Source organism: Ursus arctos, unplaced genomic scaffold (genome assembly GCF_023065955.2).
Source record: "Ursus arctos isolate Adak ecotype North America unplaced genomic scaffold, UrsArc2.0 scaffold_19, whole genome shotgun sequence".
Classification (NCBI taxonomy): Eukaryota; Metazoa; Chordata; class Mammalia; order Carnivora; family Ursidae; genus Ursus; species Ursus arctos.
Genome location: NW_026622863.1, coordinates 35,872,202 through 35,892,783, shown reverse-complemented (window position 1 = coordinate 35,892,783; position 20,582 = coordinate 35,872,202). Strand labels below are relative to the sequence as shown.

The following is a 20,582-nucleotide window of genomic DNA, read 5'->3' as shown; positions in this document are numbered from 1 at the left end:
CTTGCCTGGTCTCCACGGCAACCGCCGCGCACGCGCACTCGGGTGGGCCGGCGCAGCGGGACGCCGGGGGCGGGCCCCGCAACGGCTCCGCCCCCGGCGCGTGCGCGGGTCACGTGGGGCGCGGCCCGCGGCAACTGCGGCGGCGGTGGTGACGGGGTTGGTAGTGGTGACGGGGGCGGCGGCCGCTCGGCTCTGGCGGGACCTGCTCGGAGACTGCGCCGCCTCTGCAGGTACCGCGCTCCCCGCCCCGCACCGCGACTCCCCGGCCCCGGCCCTGGCTCCCGGCCCCACTTGCTCTCCCTCAGCCCGTCCGGGTACGCCCCGCCACGCCCCCCGGGACCGTGCCCCTCGGCGCCATCTGCAGCCCGGACCCCCGGAACCCCTTCGTTTCTCCGTTCCCTTGGACCCCCGCCTCGGCACCGCCACTTCCAGACTCGTCCCCCAGCCTCGCGGCGCCCCTTCCCGATTCCATGCCGGCGTTGCACCCCCGGAGGGCCCCCTGTTCTGGGTCCGCCCCCTCCCCCAGGACCCGGCAGATCTGGGGCCCCACCCACCCGAGCGCGGCCCCTCTGGCCCCAGACCCTAGCCCGGGGCTCCCAGCACGGCTCCGAGACACCCCTTTGTCCGTGATCCTTTATTCTCATTTCTAAAGGACTTGGTTGGAGTGGGATTTGTTGTCGTCTTTGTTCTGATTGAGGAGTAATTCAGAATAAGGGAGCTTTTGAAGAAAGGGCACTAGCGGCTCCCGAAGCGCGGTGGTTTGCTGGGGTTAGCTGGGCGCTGTCAGGTGCTGGAGGGGAAGGGTTCCGGAGATGGATGAGGCTGCCCCAGGTTCAGAGGAACGTGCAGCCCAGCGGACCCAAGCGTTGGAGCCCTGGCGGTGATGCCGGCAGGATTCCCGCCCGGGGGTCTCACAATGGGGAGGCTAGCCAGGGCTCTGGACTTTGGTAGACCTTGATCCGAATTCCCGTGGGGTCCTGGGTATGTCACTTTAATCTCTGTCGGCCTCGGTTTCCCCATCCGTAAACGGGATGATTATAACTCTGCCTCCTAAGGTTGGTGAGAGAACAGTGAGGTGTCAGGGATAAAGCCCCTTGCTTAAAGCCAGCTCTGAGTTCTAACCCTGACCTATGCAGAGGGCCTTAGCTAACGCTGAACACGGAGTTAGAGCGGCTAAAACTAAGGTTTATTGAGCACTTGAGTTTGGGCACTGTTCTCAGTGCTTTATATGTATGACTTCGTTTGATTCTTACAATCTTAGGCTGGAATTATTCTCTCCGTGTTTGGGTAACGTAAGGTAATGTAAGGAAAACGCAGAGGTGAAGTAACTTCACCTTCACCCAAGACACAGCTCTTGGGTGGGTGGGCTCGATCCCACTCCAGGAAGTCTATTTGCAGAGTCTGTGGTTTAGTCATTACAGTAATATTCTGGAGGCATAGAGTTCAACAAATCAGTATTTTTTTAGTAGATTTTAAAAATTGACATAAAATTCATATAACATAAAATTCATCCTCTTAGCCGTTTAAAAGTGTGCTCTTCATAGCAGCACATTCACTATGTGCAACCACCACCACTATTTAATTCCAGAACATTCCCATCATCCCAGGAAAAAATCCTACCCCATTAGCAGTCACTCCCCATTCCCTCTGCGACTGTGCTCTGGCAACCCTAATCTCCTTTCTGTCTCTGGATTTGCCTTATCTGGACAGTTCAGATAGATTGGATGGTATGGTGTTTGGCTTCTTTCGCTGAGCATAGCGTTTTCAGGGTCTGTCTGTGTAGCAGTGTGCATCCTACTTCATTCTTTTTATTGCTTACTGATATTCCATTATGTAGATAGATTGCACTTTGTTTATCCATTTGCCTGTTGATAGACATTTGGGTTGTTTCCATATTTTAGCTATTGTGAGTACTGCTGCTGGGAATATGGCTCTACAAGTTTTTGTGTGGGTCTAAGTTGTATTGGGTGGATACCTAGGAGTGGTTGCCATTGTTATTTTAATTCCTATGGCACGAATGGAGACCTGAAACCCAGTCCCGTTGGATTTTGGATGAGAACTCCCATTTCTGCCCTTTCTGCTGAGCTCCCCATGAATTCAGGTTAGCGGTATCCCCAAAATTGGCAGAGCAAGGAAAGGAAATTCCAGAATGTCATGATACACCAATAATAACTTTGTCAAAGTGCTGACACAAAGTTTGAGAAGCTCCTTACATTTTTTCCCCTCAAGAGTGAAATTTGAGCTTTGAACACAAAGCAGTATTTGCTTCTATTTATTGAACAGATATTTATACACAGCCCTATACCAGCTGCTGAGGAGGAATATTAAAGATGGGTGCGATCCCAGCCTCACACCATCACAGCCGCCGGGGGTTAAAGACTTAAATCTGAAAAGCAAAATTGTGAAAAGTTTGAGAAAATAATATTGGAAAATACCTTTATATCCTGGGGCTAAGAGGGGATTTCTGAAGTGAAACGTAACGAAGCACAAAACATACAGGAAAAAGATTAATCCCTTTGACTGCATTAAAATCTAGATGTTCAGATCATCAAAAGCACTGTAAAGAGAGCAAACATAGAGAACCAATATCCAGACTATAGAAAGAAAAGGAAGACAACACAGTAGAAGTAAGGGCAAAGGCTAGGAACAGGCATTTCACAGATGAGGAGCCGCAAACAGCACTGAGGCATCATAAGGATGCAGTCATCCTTAGCAGTGATGAGGAAATGTAAGTTAAAACCACAGCGAGCCCCTGTTTCAAGGCCCCCCAGTGGGCGGAAGGTGAACCTACCTGTGTCGGCCCCTGGGGAGGGGCACCGTGAACTCAGGCTGGCCGGTGGTGGGCGTGGCGATCGGCCCAGCAGCTTGGGCAGTGCCGGCCTGAGCGCACGGATGCCCTGTGGCACAGCAGCCTGACTCAGGTATGTCCCTTCAGCGGACTCGGGCACCTGTGCGCAGGTGATGTGCGTGAAGGTGCGCACGGCAGCTCTGTTCATAACTGTAAAGTGAAAGCCAGAAAACCCCCCACGGAAGTGCACATCAGCGATAGAACGGATGTGTGGATCGTGGTGTGTTTGTACCGTGACCTAGTGTGCCGCAGTGGAAGTGTGCGACCTACAGCTCCAGGAGCAGGGATGAGTCTCAAGAACCACGTTGAGTGAAGGAAACAAGTCACCAAAAATACATGCGCCGTGATTCCTTTAGAGAAAGTTCAAAACCAGACAAAACTGAACACTTTCTTTCAGGATCCCTGCTGGGGTAATTGTACAACGATTTATTTTTTTTTTTTTAAAGGGCAAGGGAACGGGATGTCAGAATTGAGGAGGGTGGTAACCCCCTGGGAGGTGGAAGGTGATAATATGACCAGGGAAGAAGCTATGGGGCTTCTAAGTGGGGTGGCTGCGTGGGTGTTTGGTTATTCTTTGAACTACTACGCATAATAGGTTTTACAACTTTTGTGTGTATTTTTCAGTTTTCTCAAGTGACAGCAAAATTAGTTTTAGATACATCTGCCCTCGAGAGGCCTGTGCTCTAGTTGAGGAACCAAGAGACAAGGGAAACAGCTAAATGGAACACAGAGTGGTGTGGGAAGGGCCGTGTGGGTGAGACAGACAGGAACTCGGTGGGGTTGGGGGGGCTCGGGGCAGTGGCCTAGGAAGGAGAGAGAAGAGGCGCAGGGCTTCCCTTCGTCTCAGGCCTGGTGTGTCGCTGGCGCTTATCAGTGAGCCCTGGCATTGAGTTGCGGGTTGAGCTGGTCTTGGGAGGACAGACAGGATTCGAGTGCCAACAGCAAAACAGATGCAGACTCTGTGTGAAAGAAGTAAGATCTCTATGAAAAAAAAAAAAAACTTAACAAAAATAAAGTCCGCAGCCCTGGAGCCTTATTGAAAAAGCTGGCCGGAGCCAGCTGTGGGTGAGGAATGGGAGGACCACCTCAGGCCTGGCCCACACGGGGGAAGATCATAGGACTCTCTGAGGCTGGTTCTGGCTCCTGCGAACACCAGAAGCTCTTGGTTTAAGGGATGTGCAGGATTTGCAATTTGTCTCTGTACTGACCGTTTCTCTGTCCTTCCATCCATCGAACCATCTTAATTTCCTATTGTTGCTGTAACAAATTACCGCAGACTTCGTCGTTGAAAACAGTGCAGATTGCTTCTCTCACAGTTCTGCAGGTCCGAAGTCTGCAATCAGTCGCAGTGGGCTAAAATCAGGCTGTCAGCAAGGCTGTGTCACTCCTGGAGGCTGTGGGGCGAATCTCTTTCCTGCCTTGCCGGATGCTAGAGGTGCCTGCATTCTAGAGGGTAACCCCTCTCCCCAAACTCAAATCCAGTGGCCTCGCGTCTTTAAATTCTGCTCGTTGTCTCCTTGACCTCTACTTCTTGATCACATCTCCTCTGACTCTGACCTGTCCCCCTTGTCCATGGGCACGTGTGATCACAGTGGTTCACCTGGATCATCCAGGATCATCTCCTTGTTTCAAGGTCCTTAGCTTAATCTCATCTGCGAAGTCCTCTTTGCCACGTAAAGTGGGGCATTTGTGAGGTGTGAGGATTAGGATGTGGACATCTCCCAGGGCCATTGTTCGGCCTGCCACGGGGCCTTTGTTTGGTGGTACTTTAACTGTCTTTTCCCATCATGCTTGCGTCGTTTTCCCTGAAAACATTGTGGCCAGTCTGTCTGATGTCCCTTTACTGTCAGGCCTCATTCATTTAGATAACTTGGTGACGTCAGTGTTTGAGCTGAACCTTCTTCCCCAGAACTCTTGATTCGTGGTTTTGTATGAGGTTTGCCTGCCCTCGGTCACTGCTGGGTTGAGCCCGCTAAACTCCGGGTCAAGAGAATGTTACAGGTCACAGCAGTGCTTTGCTCTGTTTTGTTTTTAAAGTTTATTTTATTATCTCTGCACCCAATGTGGGGCTCGAGCTCACGACCCCGAGATCAAGAGTCCCGTGTTCTACCGACGGAGCCGACCAGGTGCCCCCACAGCCGTGCTTTGAAGAGGTGACTTTGCTCCTTGCGGTTTTGACCCTAACTTTCCCATGACACTTTTATCCTTGCAGTATTACCTTTAGGGCTTGTTTGTTGTTTTCTACAGGGTTTGGGACTCTTTGGGAGCAGTTTTAAGTTTAGAGTGAAATTGAGAGACAGGTATAGAGATGGCCCGTATACCCCCCAGCTCCCACACAAGCGGAGCATCCCTCACCGTCAGCGTCACTCACCAAAATGGTACCTTTTTTTTTTTTAAAGGAAGAATGAACCTATATGGACATATCATCATCACCCAAAGTTCATAGTTTACCCAGGAGACCCGTACGTGTTTGATGCATCAGCCCTGATGAATACTGCCCTGTAGAAGTAGAAAGTGCCTAACAGACGAGTGGGAATTGCTCTTTTCCTGTTTTGGGGACGGTTCCGACTCTTCTCCTCCATCTGTTTTTCTCCTGTTTTGTTCACTGATGAGTTAGTTTTCTGTAGAGGCAAGAAAACAAAGCTTTATAATAACTTTTACAAGCAGATTGGATAGGGGCCAGAATTTTACTGTGTTTCAGTGTTGCTTTCTAAATAATGGATTCTTTTTTTAGGTTAATACCTATCTGCAGAAAAATTAACTAGTGAAACCCTTAGAGCAAGTTAAATGCAGCTAGGTAGCTTGGTAGGCTTCCTGACTTAAATGTGTAATAAGCTCCTTTAAACCTGATTTCCGTGAGATTTCCTAGATATTTTTTTTTTAAGATTTTTTATTTATTTATTTGACAGAGACACCCAGCGAGAGAGGGAACACAAGCAGGGGGAGTGGGAGAGGAAGAAGCAGGCTCCCAGCGGAGGAGCCTGATGTGGGGCTCGATCCCAGAACGCTGGGATCACGCCCTGAGCCGAAGGCAGACGCTTAACGACTGCGCCACCCAGGCGCCCCGAGATTTCCTAGATATTAATGGCTTTGGGGGAAGTCTTTATTTCTTCTTTCATTAGGAAGACATTATTTTCCATCATGTATTCAAGGGTGGGGAGAGGACTGAGAGAAGGTCAGGAATGTCTAATGTCCTGTTATTTCCATTTACGGTCCATCAGGGTATGAATGAATGTAGGAAAACGTCTGGTGTGTCTGAGAAGCAGCACGGAGTCATCACAAAGCCGCGCCTCTCTGTTCAGCCTTGCCTTGTCTCCGTCTAGGAGGACGAGGGTCCCGGACCTCTCACTTCCTGCCTGCACCAACCTTCAGAGCCGCCCCCTCTGCTGCCAGCCGCCTTTTACAACAAACCCGATCGGCTCCCTCCTTTGGCAGAAGAAGGGACTTAACTCAGAGAGTCAGTCCACATGCTTCTGTTTGGCATAAAGACCTTTCACAATCTGGCCTTCCCTTTCAGCGCCCTTGCCACCTCTGGGTGCACTTCCTGTGCCGTGAGCCTGTTGAATTTGTCACCATTTCCTGGCAGGCCAGACCTTTTACTGGAGCCCTTGCCTCCTCTCTACCCAGGAGGGTCTTACTCCCTGCAGCAGTGCCCTCGCCACTTTGCACGGAGTCGCTCTGTGTATCTTGGTGAATTCCGTGTACACAGTGATGCAGGGACCCCCGGCTTACTGGGGAAGGGTCGTCAGCGTCTGACACTTAGTTGTTCATTGCTTAATTGTTCGTTGCTGTGTTAGTGGTTTGGTTTTCCAGGTGGTCTTGCCTATAGACCAGTGCCCGTGCATGTTCAGACTTCCTGGTGGTATTTGTTCATAAATAAATTGGTGTTTGAATTTGTCAGTCTTCTGTGAGTTGGTGGCTGTGAGTCGGATCTCCATCTCGAGCTGTGTCTGGGGAACGATAAGGTGGCATGCTGTCCCTCAAGGCTGTAGACCAGGCCTAGAACCCTGTCAGCGCTTTGCTTCTCCGTGATTGAACACAAATGTAGCTGTGACAGTGTATGTTGCAGGTGCTTGCCTGTGGTGGAACTGTGATGTTAAATTGCGTCCTGGTGCCCCCGTGACAGGACGGTGGAGGGGAGTGTGATGGACAGAGCTGGCGAGCCAGGCCGTGCCAGGTCCAAGGCCCTTGAAAGCACTGTTCTCAGTGCATCTCTGAAGTTGGTGCATCTTTCTGCTGCACGTGCTGGAGGTCGCTGGTGGGTTTTGCACATGGGGTTTTTCTGTCTGTAGAGGATAGGGGGAGTTTGGTGGTCCCCTCGGGAGCTGGCGAATGAGAGAGTGTGCAGGCTGAGAGCTGAGCTAGAGACCAGGTCGTGCGGCTTAATGTAGCAGCTGCCTGCTGAGCGCCTGCTGTGGGCTGCGGGCTGTGGAAGGGGCCAGAAGAACAGTGAGGAATAAGGTTTGCTGGAGCAGCTCAGCCTGCTGGGGAGCTTCAAAAACAGAGCGGTTAGAAGACAGTGTCTAAGGTGGAAAGAAGGGGAAAGGTGTGCCAGAGGTTCCTTTCCTCTGTGCATTCTGAAAGCGCCAGCCCCACTCACAGGCTACAAGGGGTGCTCAAATACTGCAGGACACTTCGTCCTGCCACCCCTGCCAGGTGATTAGACAAGTGCTGGATGCCTGGGCTCAGGCGGCGAGCCGGAATCTGCCAGGAATGTGGAATAGAGGTGCTAGGGCCGCAGTAGTGTGGACGCTCAGGGGCCCTGCAGGTGGAGGGAGGTAGGTGGCTTGCAGAGAGAGTGGTGAGGCCCGGGAAAGCCCAGGCGGGCACCGGACAGTGAGGATGGCCCGGTCTGCTCCCTGTCCCCGCCCCGCCTGCTTCTGGGCTTTGTGTCCTTAGCGCCCAGTGTCTCTGCCAGCTGCTGGAACTGGTTTTGTTCCGTTTGATGAAATGTTCCTGAAGAAGGAAGGTACAGGAAAAGTGGGCACATTCCAGCTGAGCCTTCCTGCAAACGCTGTTGGTGCCTTCCTTTTTCTGAGATGAGGAAATGCTTTGCTGCCTGTACAGGGGATTTGTGGCATAAGAATTTATGTTTCCTTAATTTTGAAAAACTTTGGTCTTATGTTTATATAAAGTTTTCCCAGCTGAGCTCTGAGGGCAACAGCAAGGAATTTGTTTCATGTTGGTTTTTGTTCGCAGGTTGGCCTTAAAACAGTGCAGCATTTTTCTGAAGACTCAGAACCGGCAGAGAGAAGGTGAGAGAAAACCAAGGTAGGTAAGGACCACAGCAGAAAAATCAGGACTCTCCCGTGTAGTCAGGCCCCTTTCAATAGAGTTTTTCCTTCACAGATGTTTAAATTCTTGGAAAAAATTGTGTTTGGGGGGAGGAAGTTCCCTTTACACAGTTTCCCATTAGTATGAAACCATTTCATGAGCCATATCTGACCTCCTCCTTTTTAGCTAGAACCTTGTTGCAGACCCTGGGTGCAGTTAAGTTTCCCCCAAGTATTGCTTTGGTGACAACCAATTAGATCTTGTTACATAGGGTATAAATTTTCATTGAAAACAGTGTTTCAGTATCGTAGATATACAGCCACCTGTTATTTTTTTTTTTAAGATTTATTTATTTATTTGAGAGAGACAGAGAGAGAGAGAGAGCAGGAGCAGGGGCAGAGGCAGACAGAGAAGCAGACTCCCCACTGAGCCCGGACCCAGATGCGGGGCTCGATCCCAGGACCTGGAGATCACGATCTGAGCCGAAGGCAGACACTTAACCATCTGAGCCACCCAGGCACCCCCACCCACCTGTTATTAGGAGAATAGATTTAATATTCTAAGAATCCAGATTTTTTTGTTGTAGTTTTGTTATTCCTAATTTTATTACATTGTGTTGGAAAAGTACTAATACCTACAAATATTACTTTTTTGCATTTCCCTTGTGGCTTCTATATTAGGTTAGTTATGACAGAAGGCGCGTGGACACTTAAAAAAAATTATTTCAGGAACTCCCCAAAGTGAAGGTTTAACATGGAATTTCGTTTTTATGTTCTTTCTTATAAGAAATTACTGTTTTGGTCATTTGTTTGGGCGTCTTGCAGTTACAATTATTGAGGGGCCATAGCCGCGGCAAGCACGTTGGTGGCACGCCCGGTCAGGGGCATGCCCCGTCAGCCAGCTGCCTCCACGGGGACTTGGCTGTGCCCTGAGCTGTGGAGCGAGGGCCCTTGAGAAGGGTGACACGACACTCCCTCGTCTCTAGCGTCTGGAAGCTTGGAGGGGCATTCACGCACCGCAGGAAGACAATGGCCGTGTTTGAGGCAGATGATCCGAAGTGAATGCTGCAAGGATCTGGGAGCAACCCTCGGAGTGCCGTTGCCCTCTGTGTGGCAGATTGATCGCGACGAGAAGGGCCTCTTCAGCCCAAGCTTCATCGATCCTGATACTTCAAATTTCAGAAAATCTCAGCCAGTGTGGTCCTTGAAGAAAAATTACCCCGAGGAGCATTTAGTTGTTCTTACATTATTAAGGGTTTGGCTTAATAATGTTGACAGTGTTTCCTTTTCACGATCGGTTTTGGCATTCTTGTTGTGGGAGGTGCGTCTCTGTGAACGGCACCCCAGGATATAGCACTCACCGGTAGGAAATGAGGTGACCCAACTTCAGTTGTTTTCTCTGCCATTTGGGGCAAACATTTCTTTAACGTAATGCCACGTCAGCTCAGTTAGTACAGTGACCGCGAACAGCCTCCTGCCTCAGCGGTGGCGTCCTCGTGGCGCAGCATCTGGGAACCCTTCCCGTCTGCTCCTCTCTTCAGTTTTCTGTCCTATTTACTTGTGTCCTTTGCTGGTTTGTAATTTGGATTGTACATTCATATGCGTATCAGTGTATATATGTTCACGTATCTCTGTCTGTATTCAGCAGGTTTTCCATTAGTTTATGCCTTTTCTCACAGAATGCTGCCACTCTGAGAATGTGTTCCATCTCAGTGGCTAATGGGTTTTCTCCTGCTTTGCTCATTTTTATACTGCAGAACTCGACTGGGCTCAGATTACACTGCAGTGAAGCGTTCACTCATTCTTCCTTAAGCTTATGCCTATTTTTGCTGCTATCGTTGGGAATTCTCTTAATTTCACGAATTTTTTTTCTATTTTAACGGGACTTTGAAAGAGAGGCCATTCCCAGAAGTGTTATGTATATATTTTGGATCAAAGTCAACTTTCTTTTATGTAATAAATGCTGTATACCCTTGTGTTGGTGCGAATCAGAGCTCGCCGTGATTTAATTGCAGGCACTTGTGATCCCTTCGATATCCTGTCCCTCGCAGGCAGCACCCAGCTGGATCCGGCCTCAGCGGTTCCCAGGTCTAGTCTGGGACCAAGTTCACCAGCCTCGGTGGTACCTGGCCTTGGCCTCTGCAGGGTCGCCTCGCACCGCAGGCACACGTAAAGCAGTTCATACGGCATTTAAAGTAGTTTTCTTAAATGTCCTTCTGTTTTCCTAGGTGCGATTGTTTAACTCACGTTTGAATCCTTAGCATCCGTCACGGTCCATGGAACGTAGTAGGTACTTCGTAAATGCTTGCCGTACGGATACTTACAGGAGTCGTACTGGACTCTTTCCTTGGATGTGAGCACGGGGCAGAGATGGGGTGCCCACGATGGCAGTAAGACAGAGGAGTGCTCGCTGTCTTGTTGTTTAAGAAAACCAGTTCCTCAAGCTTGGGGAGTATCTCTTTGTAAATAAATGTTTATGCATTTATTATGTGTACATAATATAATTTACGTGAGAGTTTATTTCGGCTTAGTTTTGTCTCAAATGGATCGTAAGCTCTTTTTGGCCAAGGCAGTGTCTTAATACCGCCGCTGTTTCTTCTACTTTGTCTCTGTGTGGGTGTCAGGCCCTCTGCGCTGGCTGATGATGAAGAAAGCAGAGAAGTAAACACACCTCTCAGCTGTTACATGAATTAAAAGTCTGTGTCTGTCACTGTGCTGGGCGAGGAGCTTTTTTAGGGCACAGAGCATATTGTGTTTATCTCTGTATCTACAACATACAGCTCAGTGCCTGAATTTTAGTAAGAATTTGGTAGCTCTTGGTAGTTACGTTGACTCATCTCCTTGGAAGAAAAGGACTTCATAAGCCGCACGTGTTAACGAGATTGTACATTGAGTGGATCCATGGGTTACATGCATTTGAAACGTTACTGTTCTTTGAGTGCATAATTGTTAAGCTCTCACATCCTTAGGTGCCTTTCTTTCTGACTCTGCATGTTCCTTTCACATAATTAAGCAAAGAACACCTCTCTCTTTCCCCTTCCCTGCAGGCTGCCATGGCTGCTGTTGACAGCTTCTACCTCTTGTATAGGGAGATCGCCAGGTCCTGCAATTGCTACATGGAAGCTCTGGCCTTCGTCGGAGCCTGGTACACGGCCAGAAAAAGCATCACTGTCATCTGTGACTTCTACAGCCTGGTCAGACTGCACTTCATCCCCCGCCTGGTGAGCAGAGCAGATCTGATCAAGCAGTATGGAAGATGGGCAGTCGTGAGTGGTAAGAAAGGAGATTTCTGTCCTTGCCTGATTTCAAAACAGAATAATCGCTTCTGTTGAAGCTGTGTTTTCAGTCGGATGCCTTATTCGAGGAGTCCCTGAATTCACTGCGATGTGTTCAGGGGAACACGGTTCTGTTGTGATTATGTCCACATTTGCTTAGTGTCCTCCCCTTGGAATGATTTGTGCCCTTCTTATTCTGCCCTCCTGTTCCCGGTCCTGCCTCAGCCCACCTTCCCACCTCTTGTTTTTCCTTTTGCTCCCTTCTGAGGTCGTCCTTTGAAATTGTCACCACTGTCAGCTCCCTTTTTTTAAATTTCATCTTGATTTATCATTGTTTCCCGGGAAAGTACCTCCCTGGCACTTGTTCAAGCCAGATATAAGTTTGAAAACCGTTTCTTGCCACGTCTCACAACCAGCTCGATGAATGTGAGGCTGCCCTTCCTCTCCTTGTCAGGGGGTCTGGAAGAGTGTTTGACTGAGGTGTTGTTCATATTTGAACCCAACATTGTACTCGACATAGCGATCAGTATGAGAACTGGGTTTATTTCTAGTGTGAACCCTTCTCAGCTTCAACCGAGACATGGGGCATTTAAGGTTCGCTCTGAAGGTCACACCAGGAAACGAGCGCGCTCACCTTCCCTGGCCTGTATTGTAGGTGCAACCGATGGGATCGGAAGAGCCTACGCGGAAGAGCTAGCAAGCCGCGGCCTCAATATCATCCTGATCAGCCGCAGCCAGGACAAGTTGCGGATGGTTGCTAACGACATAGCTGACACCTACAAAGTGGAAACTGAAGTTATCGTTGCGGACTTCAGCAACGGCCGCGAAATCTACGACCCCATTCGCGAAGCCTTGAAAGACAAAGACATTGGCATCTTGGTGAATAATGTAGGCGTGTTTTATCCCTACCCCCAGTATTTTACTCAGGTCTCCGAGGACAAACTCTGGGACATCATAAATGTAAACATTGCTGCAGCTAGTCTGATGGTCCATATCGTGTTACCAGGGATGGTGGAGAGAAAGAAGGGCGCCGTTGTCACCATCTCTTCCGGCTCCTGCTGCAAACCGACCCCCCAGCTGGCTGCATTTTCTGCTTCTAAGGTAGTGTATTCCTGATTGGAAAACAAAGTCATAAAGCAAGAGGACGTTCTTTATGTGGTTTGATCCAGTTTGTTGAGCTCTTTGTCCCAACTCGTGTTTCCGTATGCTGTACTTTTTCCTGAAATGGTAATAAGCAGGCCTGTTTTCTCCTGAATTCTCCTCCAAGCCCCGCCCCCCCCATTAAGTCTTTACCCCTGCTCTGTTCTCACAGGCTTATTTAGACCACTTCAGCCGAGCACTGCAGTACGAATATGCTTCTAAAGGAATCTTTGTACAGAGTCTCATTCCATTCTGCGTGGCCACCAGTGTGACCGCACCCGGCAGCTTTCTGCACAAGTGCTCGTGGCTGGTGCCTTCGCCGAAGGTGTACGCACATCATGCTGTTTCTACCCTTGGCATTTCGAAAAGGACCACAGGATACTGGTCCCATTCTATCCAGGTAACAGTATGCGCGCAACTCTCGTAATTAGGTTAATGCATCCTAAACCTTTCTAAATGATCCATGGCAATCCGATTGAAGCCTGCAGCTGAAACGTGAGAACTGCCCATTCTGATTCTTAAACCTGACACTCGTAGTGGTTCTGGTTAAGTCCCTAAGTTCTCTTCTGTGCAACTATTACTGATAGTTTAATCTGTGTGGCACCTATGAGAGGAGATATGCTGCTTTACTCTAGGAAATGGCCAGAGTATGAAATACTCAGTCTTTGTGGGGATTCTTCACATAGAGATTATTAAATTTGCCATCACCACATAAATAGATAAGAAAACCAACGATTAGTTTTTACTTTTATCAAAAGATTTGGCTGAAAGTTTCTTTAATAAGAAGGAGCTTTATTTATTCAATCCTCTGTCAATTTTTAGCCCATAATGAGTTTACTGGAGGAAGTACGATGTGCCAAACACACCGTATAAAGCGTGTTCTGTGCCGATCCTGGTCAGTCTTCCATGTTAGGGCCCAAGTAAGAGTGATAGCCTGTGTTGGGTTTAGGATCTTGGAAGTGCTCAGTGCTTTGGATGAAGGCAGTTTTGGGAGCCTTTTAGGGAGCCGTGGATTACAGTGAGTAGGTGAGTGTGCGGAGGGCCATGGAGACCCCACACTCCACACATGAGGCTGTGCGGGCACGGCGGCAGGCGGATTGGGCTGGAGGAAGCAGTTGTCTTTGTTGATTCATTTACGGCAGCAGAGACGTGGCTGGGGCTAAGTGCTGGCTGGACGAGTGTGTGAAGAACAGCTTGAAGATGGGGTGGGAGAAGGCATGGTTCCTGGCAGCAGGCCAGGACCCAGAGCAGAGTGGAGGAGACAACAGGGAAGCCACAGAGGTGAGCAGGGGCAGCTGTCTGCTGGCTCCTGTGAGGCGGGGACTTGCACAGTGAAGAGGTTTGAAGTGAGAGTGTCGGGGGAGGGGAGCGGCGTGCTGCACCTGTGTGAGTGATCCTTGTGGGAGCCACCGCCGGGATGGCCTCTAGAGCGATTGCACAGCCTTTTACTGATCCCCGGATCATTGCGAAGCCTGTGTGAAAGGTTCTTTTTGATGCGCTTGCACAGAGGTTAGGGAGGAGGTGTCCTCACTCCTTCCCTGGGGCCCCAGCCCTCATGGATGTCTGCATAACACCATTTCTGCGCGGAAGCTGTATGAGAACTGGCCTTTTTCGCTTTTCTTGGCATTCACGTAATTAGACGATGGCGTCTTCTTTGTGTTGTGCTAGTTGTCTTAATGATTTGCAAGCAGAAAACAGAAAAAAATGTTTTGGACTTAAAACAGTTATAAAAAGGTCAAACGTCTTGGCTTTAATTGTTAACTAGTTAGCACTGTTGATTTGGGGGCCTTTCTTCTCGTTTTCAGAAGTGCGGGAGGCAGTATCGTCAGCTTCGGAGCACAGAGTAAGGCTGCTGGAAAGCTTGTAGCCTTCTGTTTGGGTTACTTGACATGAAGGCCAGAAACAACGTGGGCGTGTGTTAGGTTGAAAAAGCCATTAACTTCACAACGTGACCAGTAAGCATCTCGGTCATAACTCCTGGGCTGTGCTCCTGGTGGTAGGATGATAGATTAAGCAAGCCACAGCGACTGGCAAGCAGGGAAGGTGTGTCTGAGCTCGGTGGATTGGGCTGCAGTCTGCTCTGAATTTCTACCTGCTTTAGGCGTGCTTGTGTGTGTGTTGCTTTTGGAAAAAGAAGGCGTGGCATTTAGAGGAGAGGGGAGCTGGTTGGCCTTGAGAAGGCCGTGTGGCTGCATACTGAGATGTGGGTGAGGGTCCAGGAGACGGAGGCCAGCAGCCATGTCAGAGGTCATGGCCTTCCCGCCCAGCCTGGCAGCCCACGCCCACTGCCAGCCGGGAGGGGAACTGTGAACCACACACCTTCACGGCAGCTTTGTTTCTACCTTTGGAATAACTCTGGCTTAAGGATCCAGCCCAAGCTCTTTGGGGTCTTTCCCTTCCTTTCCGTCCCCGTTTCTTACCTAGGTCCTACCCATCCCAGTCTCTGGGAAACACATGGCATTGACGTCTTCCCTGCCAGCGCAGATCTCCAGCCAGCTGAACACGTGCTTTTGCCGTTGACTTCCTCCTCTGGCTCTCGGTCCCCACAGGGGCTCTCAGTTGCTGTTGGCTTTTGTCGCAGGGGAGGGCAGCTCCCTTCCTAGGCCTAGACAGGTGGGTCAGGTCTCTGAACATGCACAGAGCATTCCAGAGCCGAAGACTCAGCCCTCCCCCCCCCACTCACTCACTCCTCTAAACAAGTAGATGAGTCACCCCTTTAGTTTCTTATCTATCAGTACACAGAGGATGCAGTTCTCTCTTCTTCCATTAGCTCTTCCCATCCTGCTCCCTGGGGTGCTAAGACCCCATTAGGATAAGCCAGAGTGATGTGCCCGTGATGGCGCCACACACAGCGCTGTAAGAAACCGGCAAGGGGCGTCCTGCTGCTGGTCCCCCAGCGATAGACGGTGGCCGCGTTGAACGGAAATTAAAAACAAACAGATTTCTAGCTGTTGATCCCTTCTCCACTATGCTGAAAAAGTGCATAGTAGTCCTCCCCTTATCAGCGGGGATATGATCCAAGGCACCCAGTGGATGCTGGAAGCCATAGATCACGCAGAACCCTATACAGACTGTGTTTTTTCCTGGACGTACATATCTGTGATAAAGTTTACTTTATACATTAGGCACAGTGAGATGTTAAAAACAATGACTAATAAACTAGAACAATTATGACAATATCTATAATAAAAGTTATATGAATGTGGTCTCTCCGAAAATACCTGTACGGTATGCAGCCTTCTTCTTGTTGTGATGACGTGAGATGATGAAATGCCTGTGTGAGGAGAGGGAGTGAGGGGACATCGCGCTAGGCTGCTCTTGACAGGCCAGTAAGTCAGGAGGGTCATCTGCTTCTGGACCGCGGTTGACCTTGACCGTGGGTCACGGAAACCGTGGAAAGCGAAACCAGGACAGCAGGAGCACCACTGTACTTGGAAGAGGGGTCCAGTTCCATAGTCTGTCCCGGGTGCCAAGTGTTTGAGTGCATCCCTACTTCCCGGGTCCTCTTCAGGGACCCGAAGCTGACTCCTTTTATCTCCTTACATTTAGAATCTTTCAGTTTGAGACAGCAGCTCCAAGGAAGAGTAGCCCAGTATTTTTTCCACAAAATCCTGGCTCTTTAAAGGGGTTCAGAGAGACCTTAGTTGTGTCCCCAGAAAGTGTCCCGTGGCTCCTGGCCCACTACGGGGCTCCTGTCTCCGAGGTGGTGAGCTGGAGCTTCTCTGGAACCTGCAGTGGACAGCTGCGGCTGTCCCTGATGCTGGGGCCCCCTCCTGTTCAGTGTGGCGTCCCTGGGTCTGGGGTGACCTCTGGTATTTTATTTCTGTTCAAGGCTAGAATTTTAGCACTTGCCAGTGGCCTGTTCTTCTCCCTTCCTTCTCCCCCTCCTTTAAAAAAAAATTTTTTTTAAATAAGCTCTATGCCCACTATGGGGCTTGAACTCAGGACCCCAGGATCACGTGTTGTACACTCTACCGACTGAGCCAGCCAGGCCTCGCATTCATCTCCCTTCCTTACCATACAAGTAGAGCTTGTGCTCAGCTCAGTCTTGGACAAACCTGCCAGCACAGCACAGGGTCTCTCCCCATCAGCACTGTTGGCATTTGCTATTGGATAATCCCTTGTGGGGAGGCTGTCCTGGGCCTTGTAGAACGTTCAGCAGCATCCCTGACTTCTACCCACTGGATGCCAGTAGCAGCAGCACCCCAGCTGTGACAATCCAGGAGTGTTTCTGGACATTGCCATATATCCCCCCCCCCCGGGGGTGGGGTAGGGCCATGGTGGAGAAGCTGCGGAGCAGAGCGCCATCAGCAGGACCCCGTCCCTGCATGCCCAGGCCGTCCCCATCACGTCTCAGGACTGTGGCCCAGGGTCCCAACGTGTTTGACTAGGTTCTCTTGTTTAATTTTGCCCCAGCCTGCCCCTCACACCCCAGTTTTCTCACACAGTACTCATCACGGATTCATTTACCCATTTCAGCTGCCTTTTATTCCTGAAGTGGTTTTGTCCTTCTTAACCGAAAGAATATGTTATTGCCATCAGGTTAAGTAAGGATGGGATTGTATTACCACGTGTGTCTGTCCAGCCTCATCAGAGAAGGGGTGGGCGGGTGGCGGTCATGTTTGCTGTATTCCCACGGCGTCTAGCATAGGTTCTTATGCAAAAATAGGTGCTTCCTACAAGAGCACCTAAGGGCTTTTTTTTGTATTTAATTTGGTGATATTTGTTGCATTAAGTCACGTACTGACACAAGTGTCGTGCTTTGGGTTCTAACCTTATAACCTTTTTCTCTTTCATTTTTAGTTTCTTTTTGCACAGTATATGCCTGAATGGCTCTGGGTGTGGGGAGCAAATGTTCTCAATCGTTCTTTACGTAAGGAGGCCTTATCCTGCAAAGCATGAAACTGCACGATGGTTGGGGAAGTTCTGCCACCTCGTGGGAGCCTGCAGTATTCTGACGTTTGGAAGAACACATTTAATTTATCTTCTGTATTTTCTTTTATTACTGGTTATTTAGCGTACTGTTGACTCATCATTTGCAAACGCACATAATAGTTTTAGAGAATGCTGTAGAAAAACCACAAGGGCCGCATCACGTGGATGGCAGAGAGCACACAGTGAGTGAATCACAAGAACTGATTGAGGGAACCTAAATCGTGATGCTTTTTTTTTTCTGTTAGCTGTCTCAGAGACGTGTGATTTATGTTGTTCTAGGAGCGCCAGCAATCTGATACTGAAATGTAATACGACTTGTCAGCTCTCGTCGTTTCAAGTTTTTTTTTTTAAGGGGAATTATTTCAGTAGATGAATTATAGTATTGGTTTTCGAATGTTCATGAGGAAAGACTATTTAAAAGTGTTATTTTATAAGTAAGATCGCTGGTGTAATTAGCAGTAGAAATCCGTGTATATCCTGTCGTATAGCTCTGTTTGTGTGTGAAAATGCTGATCTTCAAGCGTTATTTCACTAGAGAACCATGTGTGTATGTATGTTGTGTACATCCGGGCAACTTTATTTATGGGTAAGTTACTTTTAAAAAGATACCTTGCTAAGGTGGCTTAATGTGGAACCTTATGGGGGTCTTAAAATTCTAGGTTACTCCGTTTCGTACTGAACAAGCTTACCCAATTTTGTGCTATGGGTTTGCCATGTATAAAATTATACATTCTGTTGGTGGTTGTTTTTTTTTTTTTTTCATTTACTGTGGAATTAATTCATTCTTAGATTTGAACCTATAATGGTTGACCCTCAGTCATCTCTTGATTTATAATTATTGTGGATAAGTAGTGATTTCTCAGCCTACGACCCATTTTATAACTGAAATTTCGCCCTTTAGAGCTTGTTATATCTGGTTTTCATACACTTTTCTATGTAATGTTCTCTTGTAGCTTTATTGGAGTAAACATCAATTACTTATGGAATAGTGGTTAAAATATGGACAAATTATGTGTGTGATATGATGTATGTGTTAAAATAGGTTAAAAGCTCGTTCTTGGTGTAACGAATTTATGCATTACAGTGAACGCTTTTGTTGGTGTGAAGATCATTGTGCACAACCCCCCGTGATAGGGGTTTGCTTTGACAGCTACTGTGAAATAAATGTTTTCGGCTCGGGTCTTAAAAGGCCAGACATTTTTGGGGACCACTCTCTAGTGCTTCAGCAACTGTAAATGACTATATGAATGTGACAGTATGTGCAAGTTAAGAATTTGGCGTTTATTACTGTGACACTGATGCAGAAACTAGTAAATTGGCTGAAATCAAGACTTGCATAGGACTGTTTTCTTCTGAGATGGTATTCCGTTAGGAGTTAGGCCTGGGCATGTAGGCCTGGGCACACCTTTATGGCACACGCACAATTTTGTCAGTGCTGTTGCCTCAGTATTTCCAGATCTGACCTGGACTCAGAAGCAGTTGAGTTCAGAAGGTCTTCCATGTACAGACCAGGCCTTCTTTACACAAAAGACCTTCAGATGTGAAAACTTGCCAGCAGTGTTATGCAGCACAGAAGGTGTTGATGGAAGTTAGCTTGGAGGCCTTCATTTTGTCACATTTGGCAATTTTCCCTCACTTAACAATTAACTTATGGTCATTAAGACTAGAGAAAATTTGACTTCCTGCCACATCCACGTGAATTGTAATTGACATGTAAGAAGCAGCAACTGTATGTAAAAACACCATGCTTATATCTCAGGAGTTACGTGGCACAGCAACATCTTCTATTTATAGATTGCATACTGAGTCACTGCTATATGATGAGAATAAGTAAATTGTAAAATAAGTCAGTGATGTTTGCAATTCTCTCCTTGGCAGGACATGGGTAAGTAAACTGATGGGTGCAAAGCTAGTGAAAGATCAAAACCAAGAATCTTCCTTAGGTTTCCTCTTCGATAAAATATTTTTTCCCAGAGCTCATTTGAGAATCATCATTGGGCCACTGTAAATGGGATTTCTTAGTAAGAATGTGGGAAATTAAGAACTTTTGAAACAATCTGTGAACTGAAAGTTTAACAGTAAAAATTGCTTCTGCTTCCTGTGAAAGAGGTTTTGCTCCATGTATTTGTATTTGGACTGAGAGATTTTTTTTCCCCATGGAAACAATTACTTTAAAATTAACAAAAAGTTAATCTATGAACATCTATGGTAGTAATTCATTAAAAGCTGGTAATTCAAGAAAATTGGGCATAACCATGTGTCAATTCAGGCTTTCAAAATGACGAAGTAGATTTCTTGATCTCATTCTCCTGACAGGTTGAGTAGATAGATGAAGGTAGATTTTGGTCATTGATTTTGGCAACATGGAGATCGCTGCTGGTTTTGCCGTGAGCCATTTTGTCTTGTGGTGGGGATGAAAGGTAGATTGTAGGGGTTCAAGAAAGAATGGAAAGAAAAAGGGAGAAAGCAAGGAGAGAGCTCTTTTGATGAGTCTTGTTCTGTTTTAATCTCAGTTAATCAAAATCTTACACATTTGGGAACCAGGGGGTTTAGGTGGTGTCAGTCTTGACATTGTGTGCCCTCCTAAACCAAGTCCAGTCTGTCTGTGTCTCTGTCTCACTACTGGCTCGGCCGTTACTCTTTAAAATAGTATTTAGTTTGAATAAAGATTTACCTTCCCGTGGAATCTGCACATTCTTTATTATACACATAAAGAAGTTATTTTAGAACCTAGAGTGGTGGAAAACTGATAGACGGGGATCTTGTGGCTCTCATCCTTTCTTGGTAGATTTCCAAAACACCTCTCCCATACCCCTCCCTCCTTCAGTTTATAGGGTTCTCGGAGCTGGCAGCAGTGTCCTGATCCCTGCTTTGGGGCTTCACTATCACATGAGAAGGGTGTTTGCAGTTCACTAGCCTGCCTCAGTTCCTGACAGTTGGGTTGTGTATTCAATGGCACAGTGACTTCAAGGCCTGTTAAAAGAGCCGTGGCCTAGACCAATTTACCCATTAGAACACCACAGTTAGGTTTAAGATCAAGTGCATTACATGGTGGCAGCAGGCACTGCTTAACCTTGAGGATTTACGAATGTGAAAAAGTCAAGAATTCTC

The 20,582-nt window shown here is 48.1% G+C and overlaps 1 protein-coding gene across 3 annotated transcripts; it reads left to right on the top strand.

The window, feature by feature from the left end:
* Positions 1 to 98: 98 nt before the first annotated feature.
* HSDL1 (hydroxysteroid dehydrogenase like 1) lies at positions 99 to 20,157 on the top strand. Of its 3 annotated transcripts, none has more exons than XM_026495329.4 (6): positions 99 to 230; positions 8,048 to 8,119; positions 11,169 to 11,394; positions 12,052 to 12,497; positions 12,709 to 12,936; positions 17,340 to 20,157. In XM_026495329.4, the coding sequence occupies exons 3-6, from the start codon at positions 11,175 to 11,177 to the stop codon at positions 17,436 to 17,438; spliced, it is 993 nt and encodes a 330-aa protein (XP_026351114.1). In that variant the 5' UTR covers positions 99 to 230; positions 8,048 to 8,119; positions 11,169 to 11,174; the 3' UTR covers positions 17,439 to 20,157. The 3 variants fall into 3 exon arrangements, with proteins under 3 accessions (XP_026351114.1, XP_048079649.1, XP_026351115.1); XM_048223692.2 differs by having other exon boundaries at positions 115 to 230; positions 9,108 to 11,394; XM_026495330.4 differs by having other exon boundaries at positions 116 to 230; positions 8,048 to 8,103.
* Positions 20,158 to 20,582: the final 425 nt, after the last annotated feature.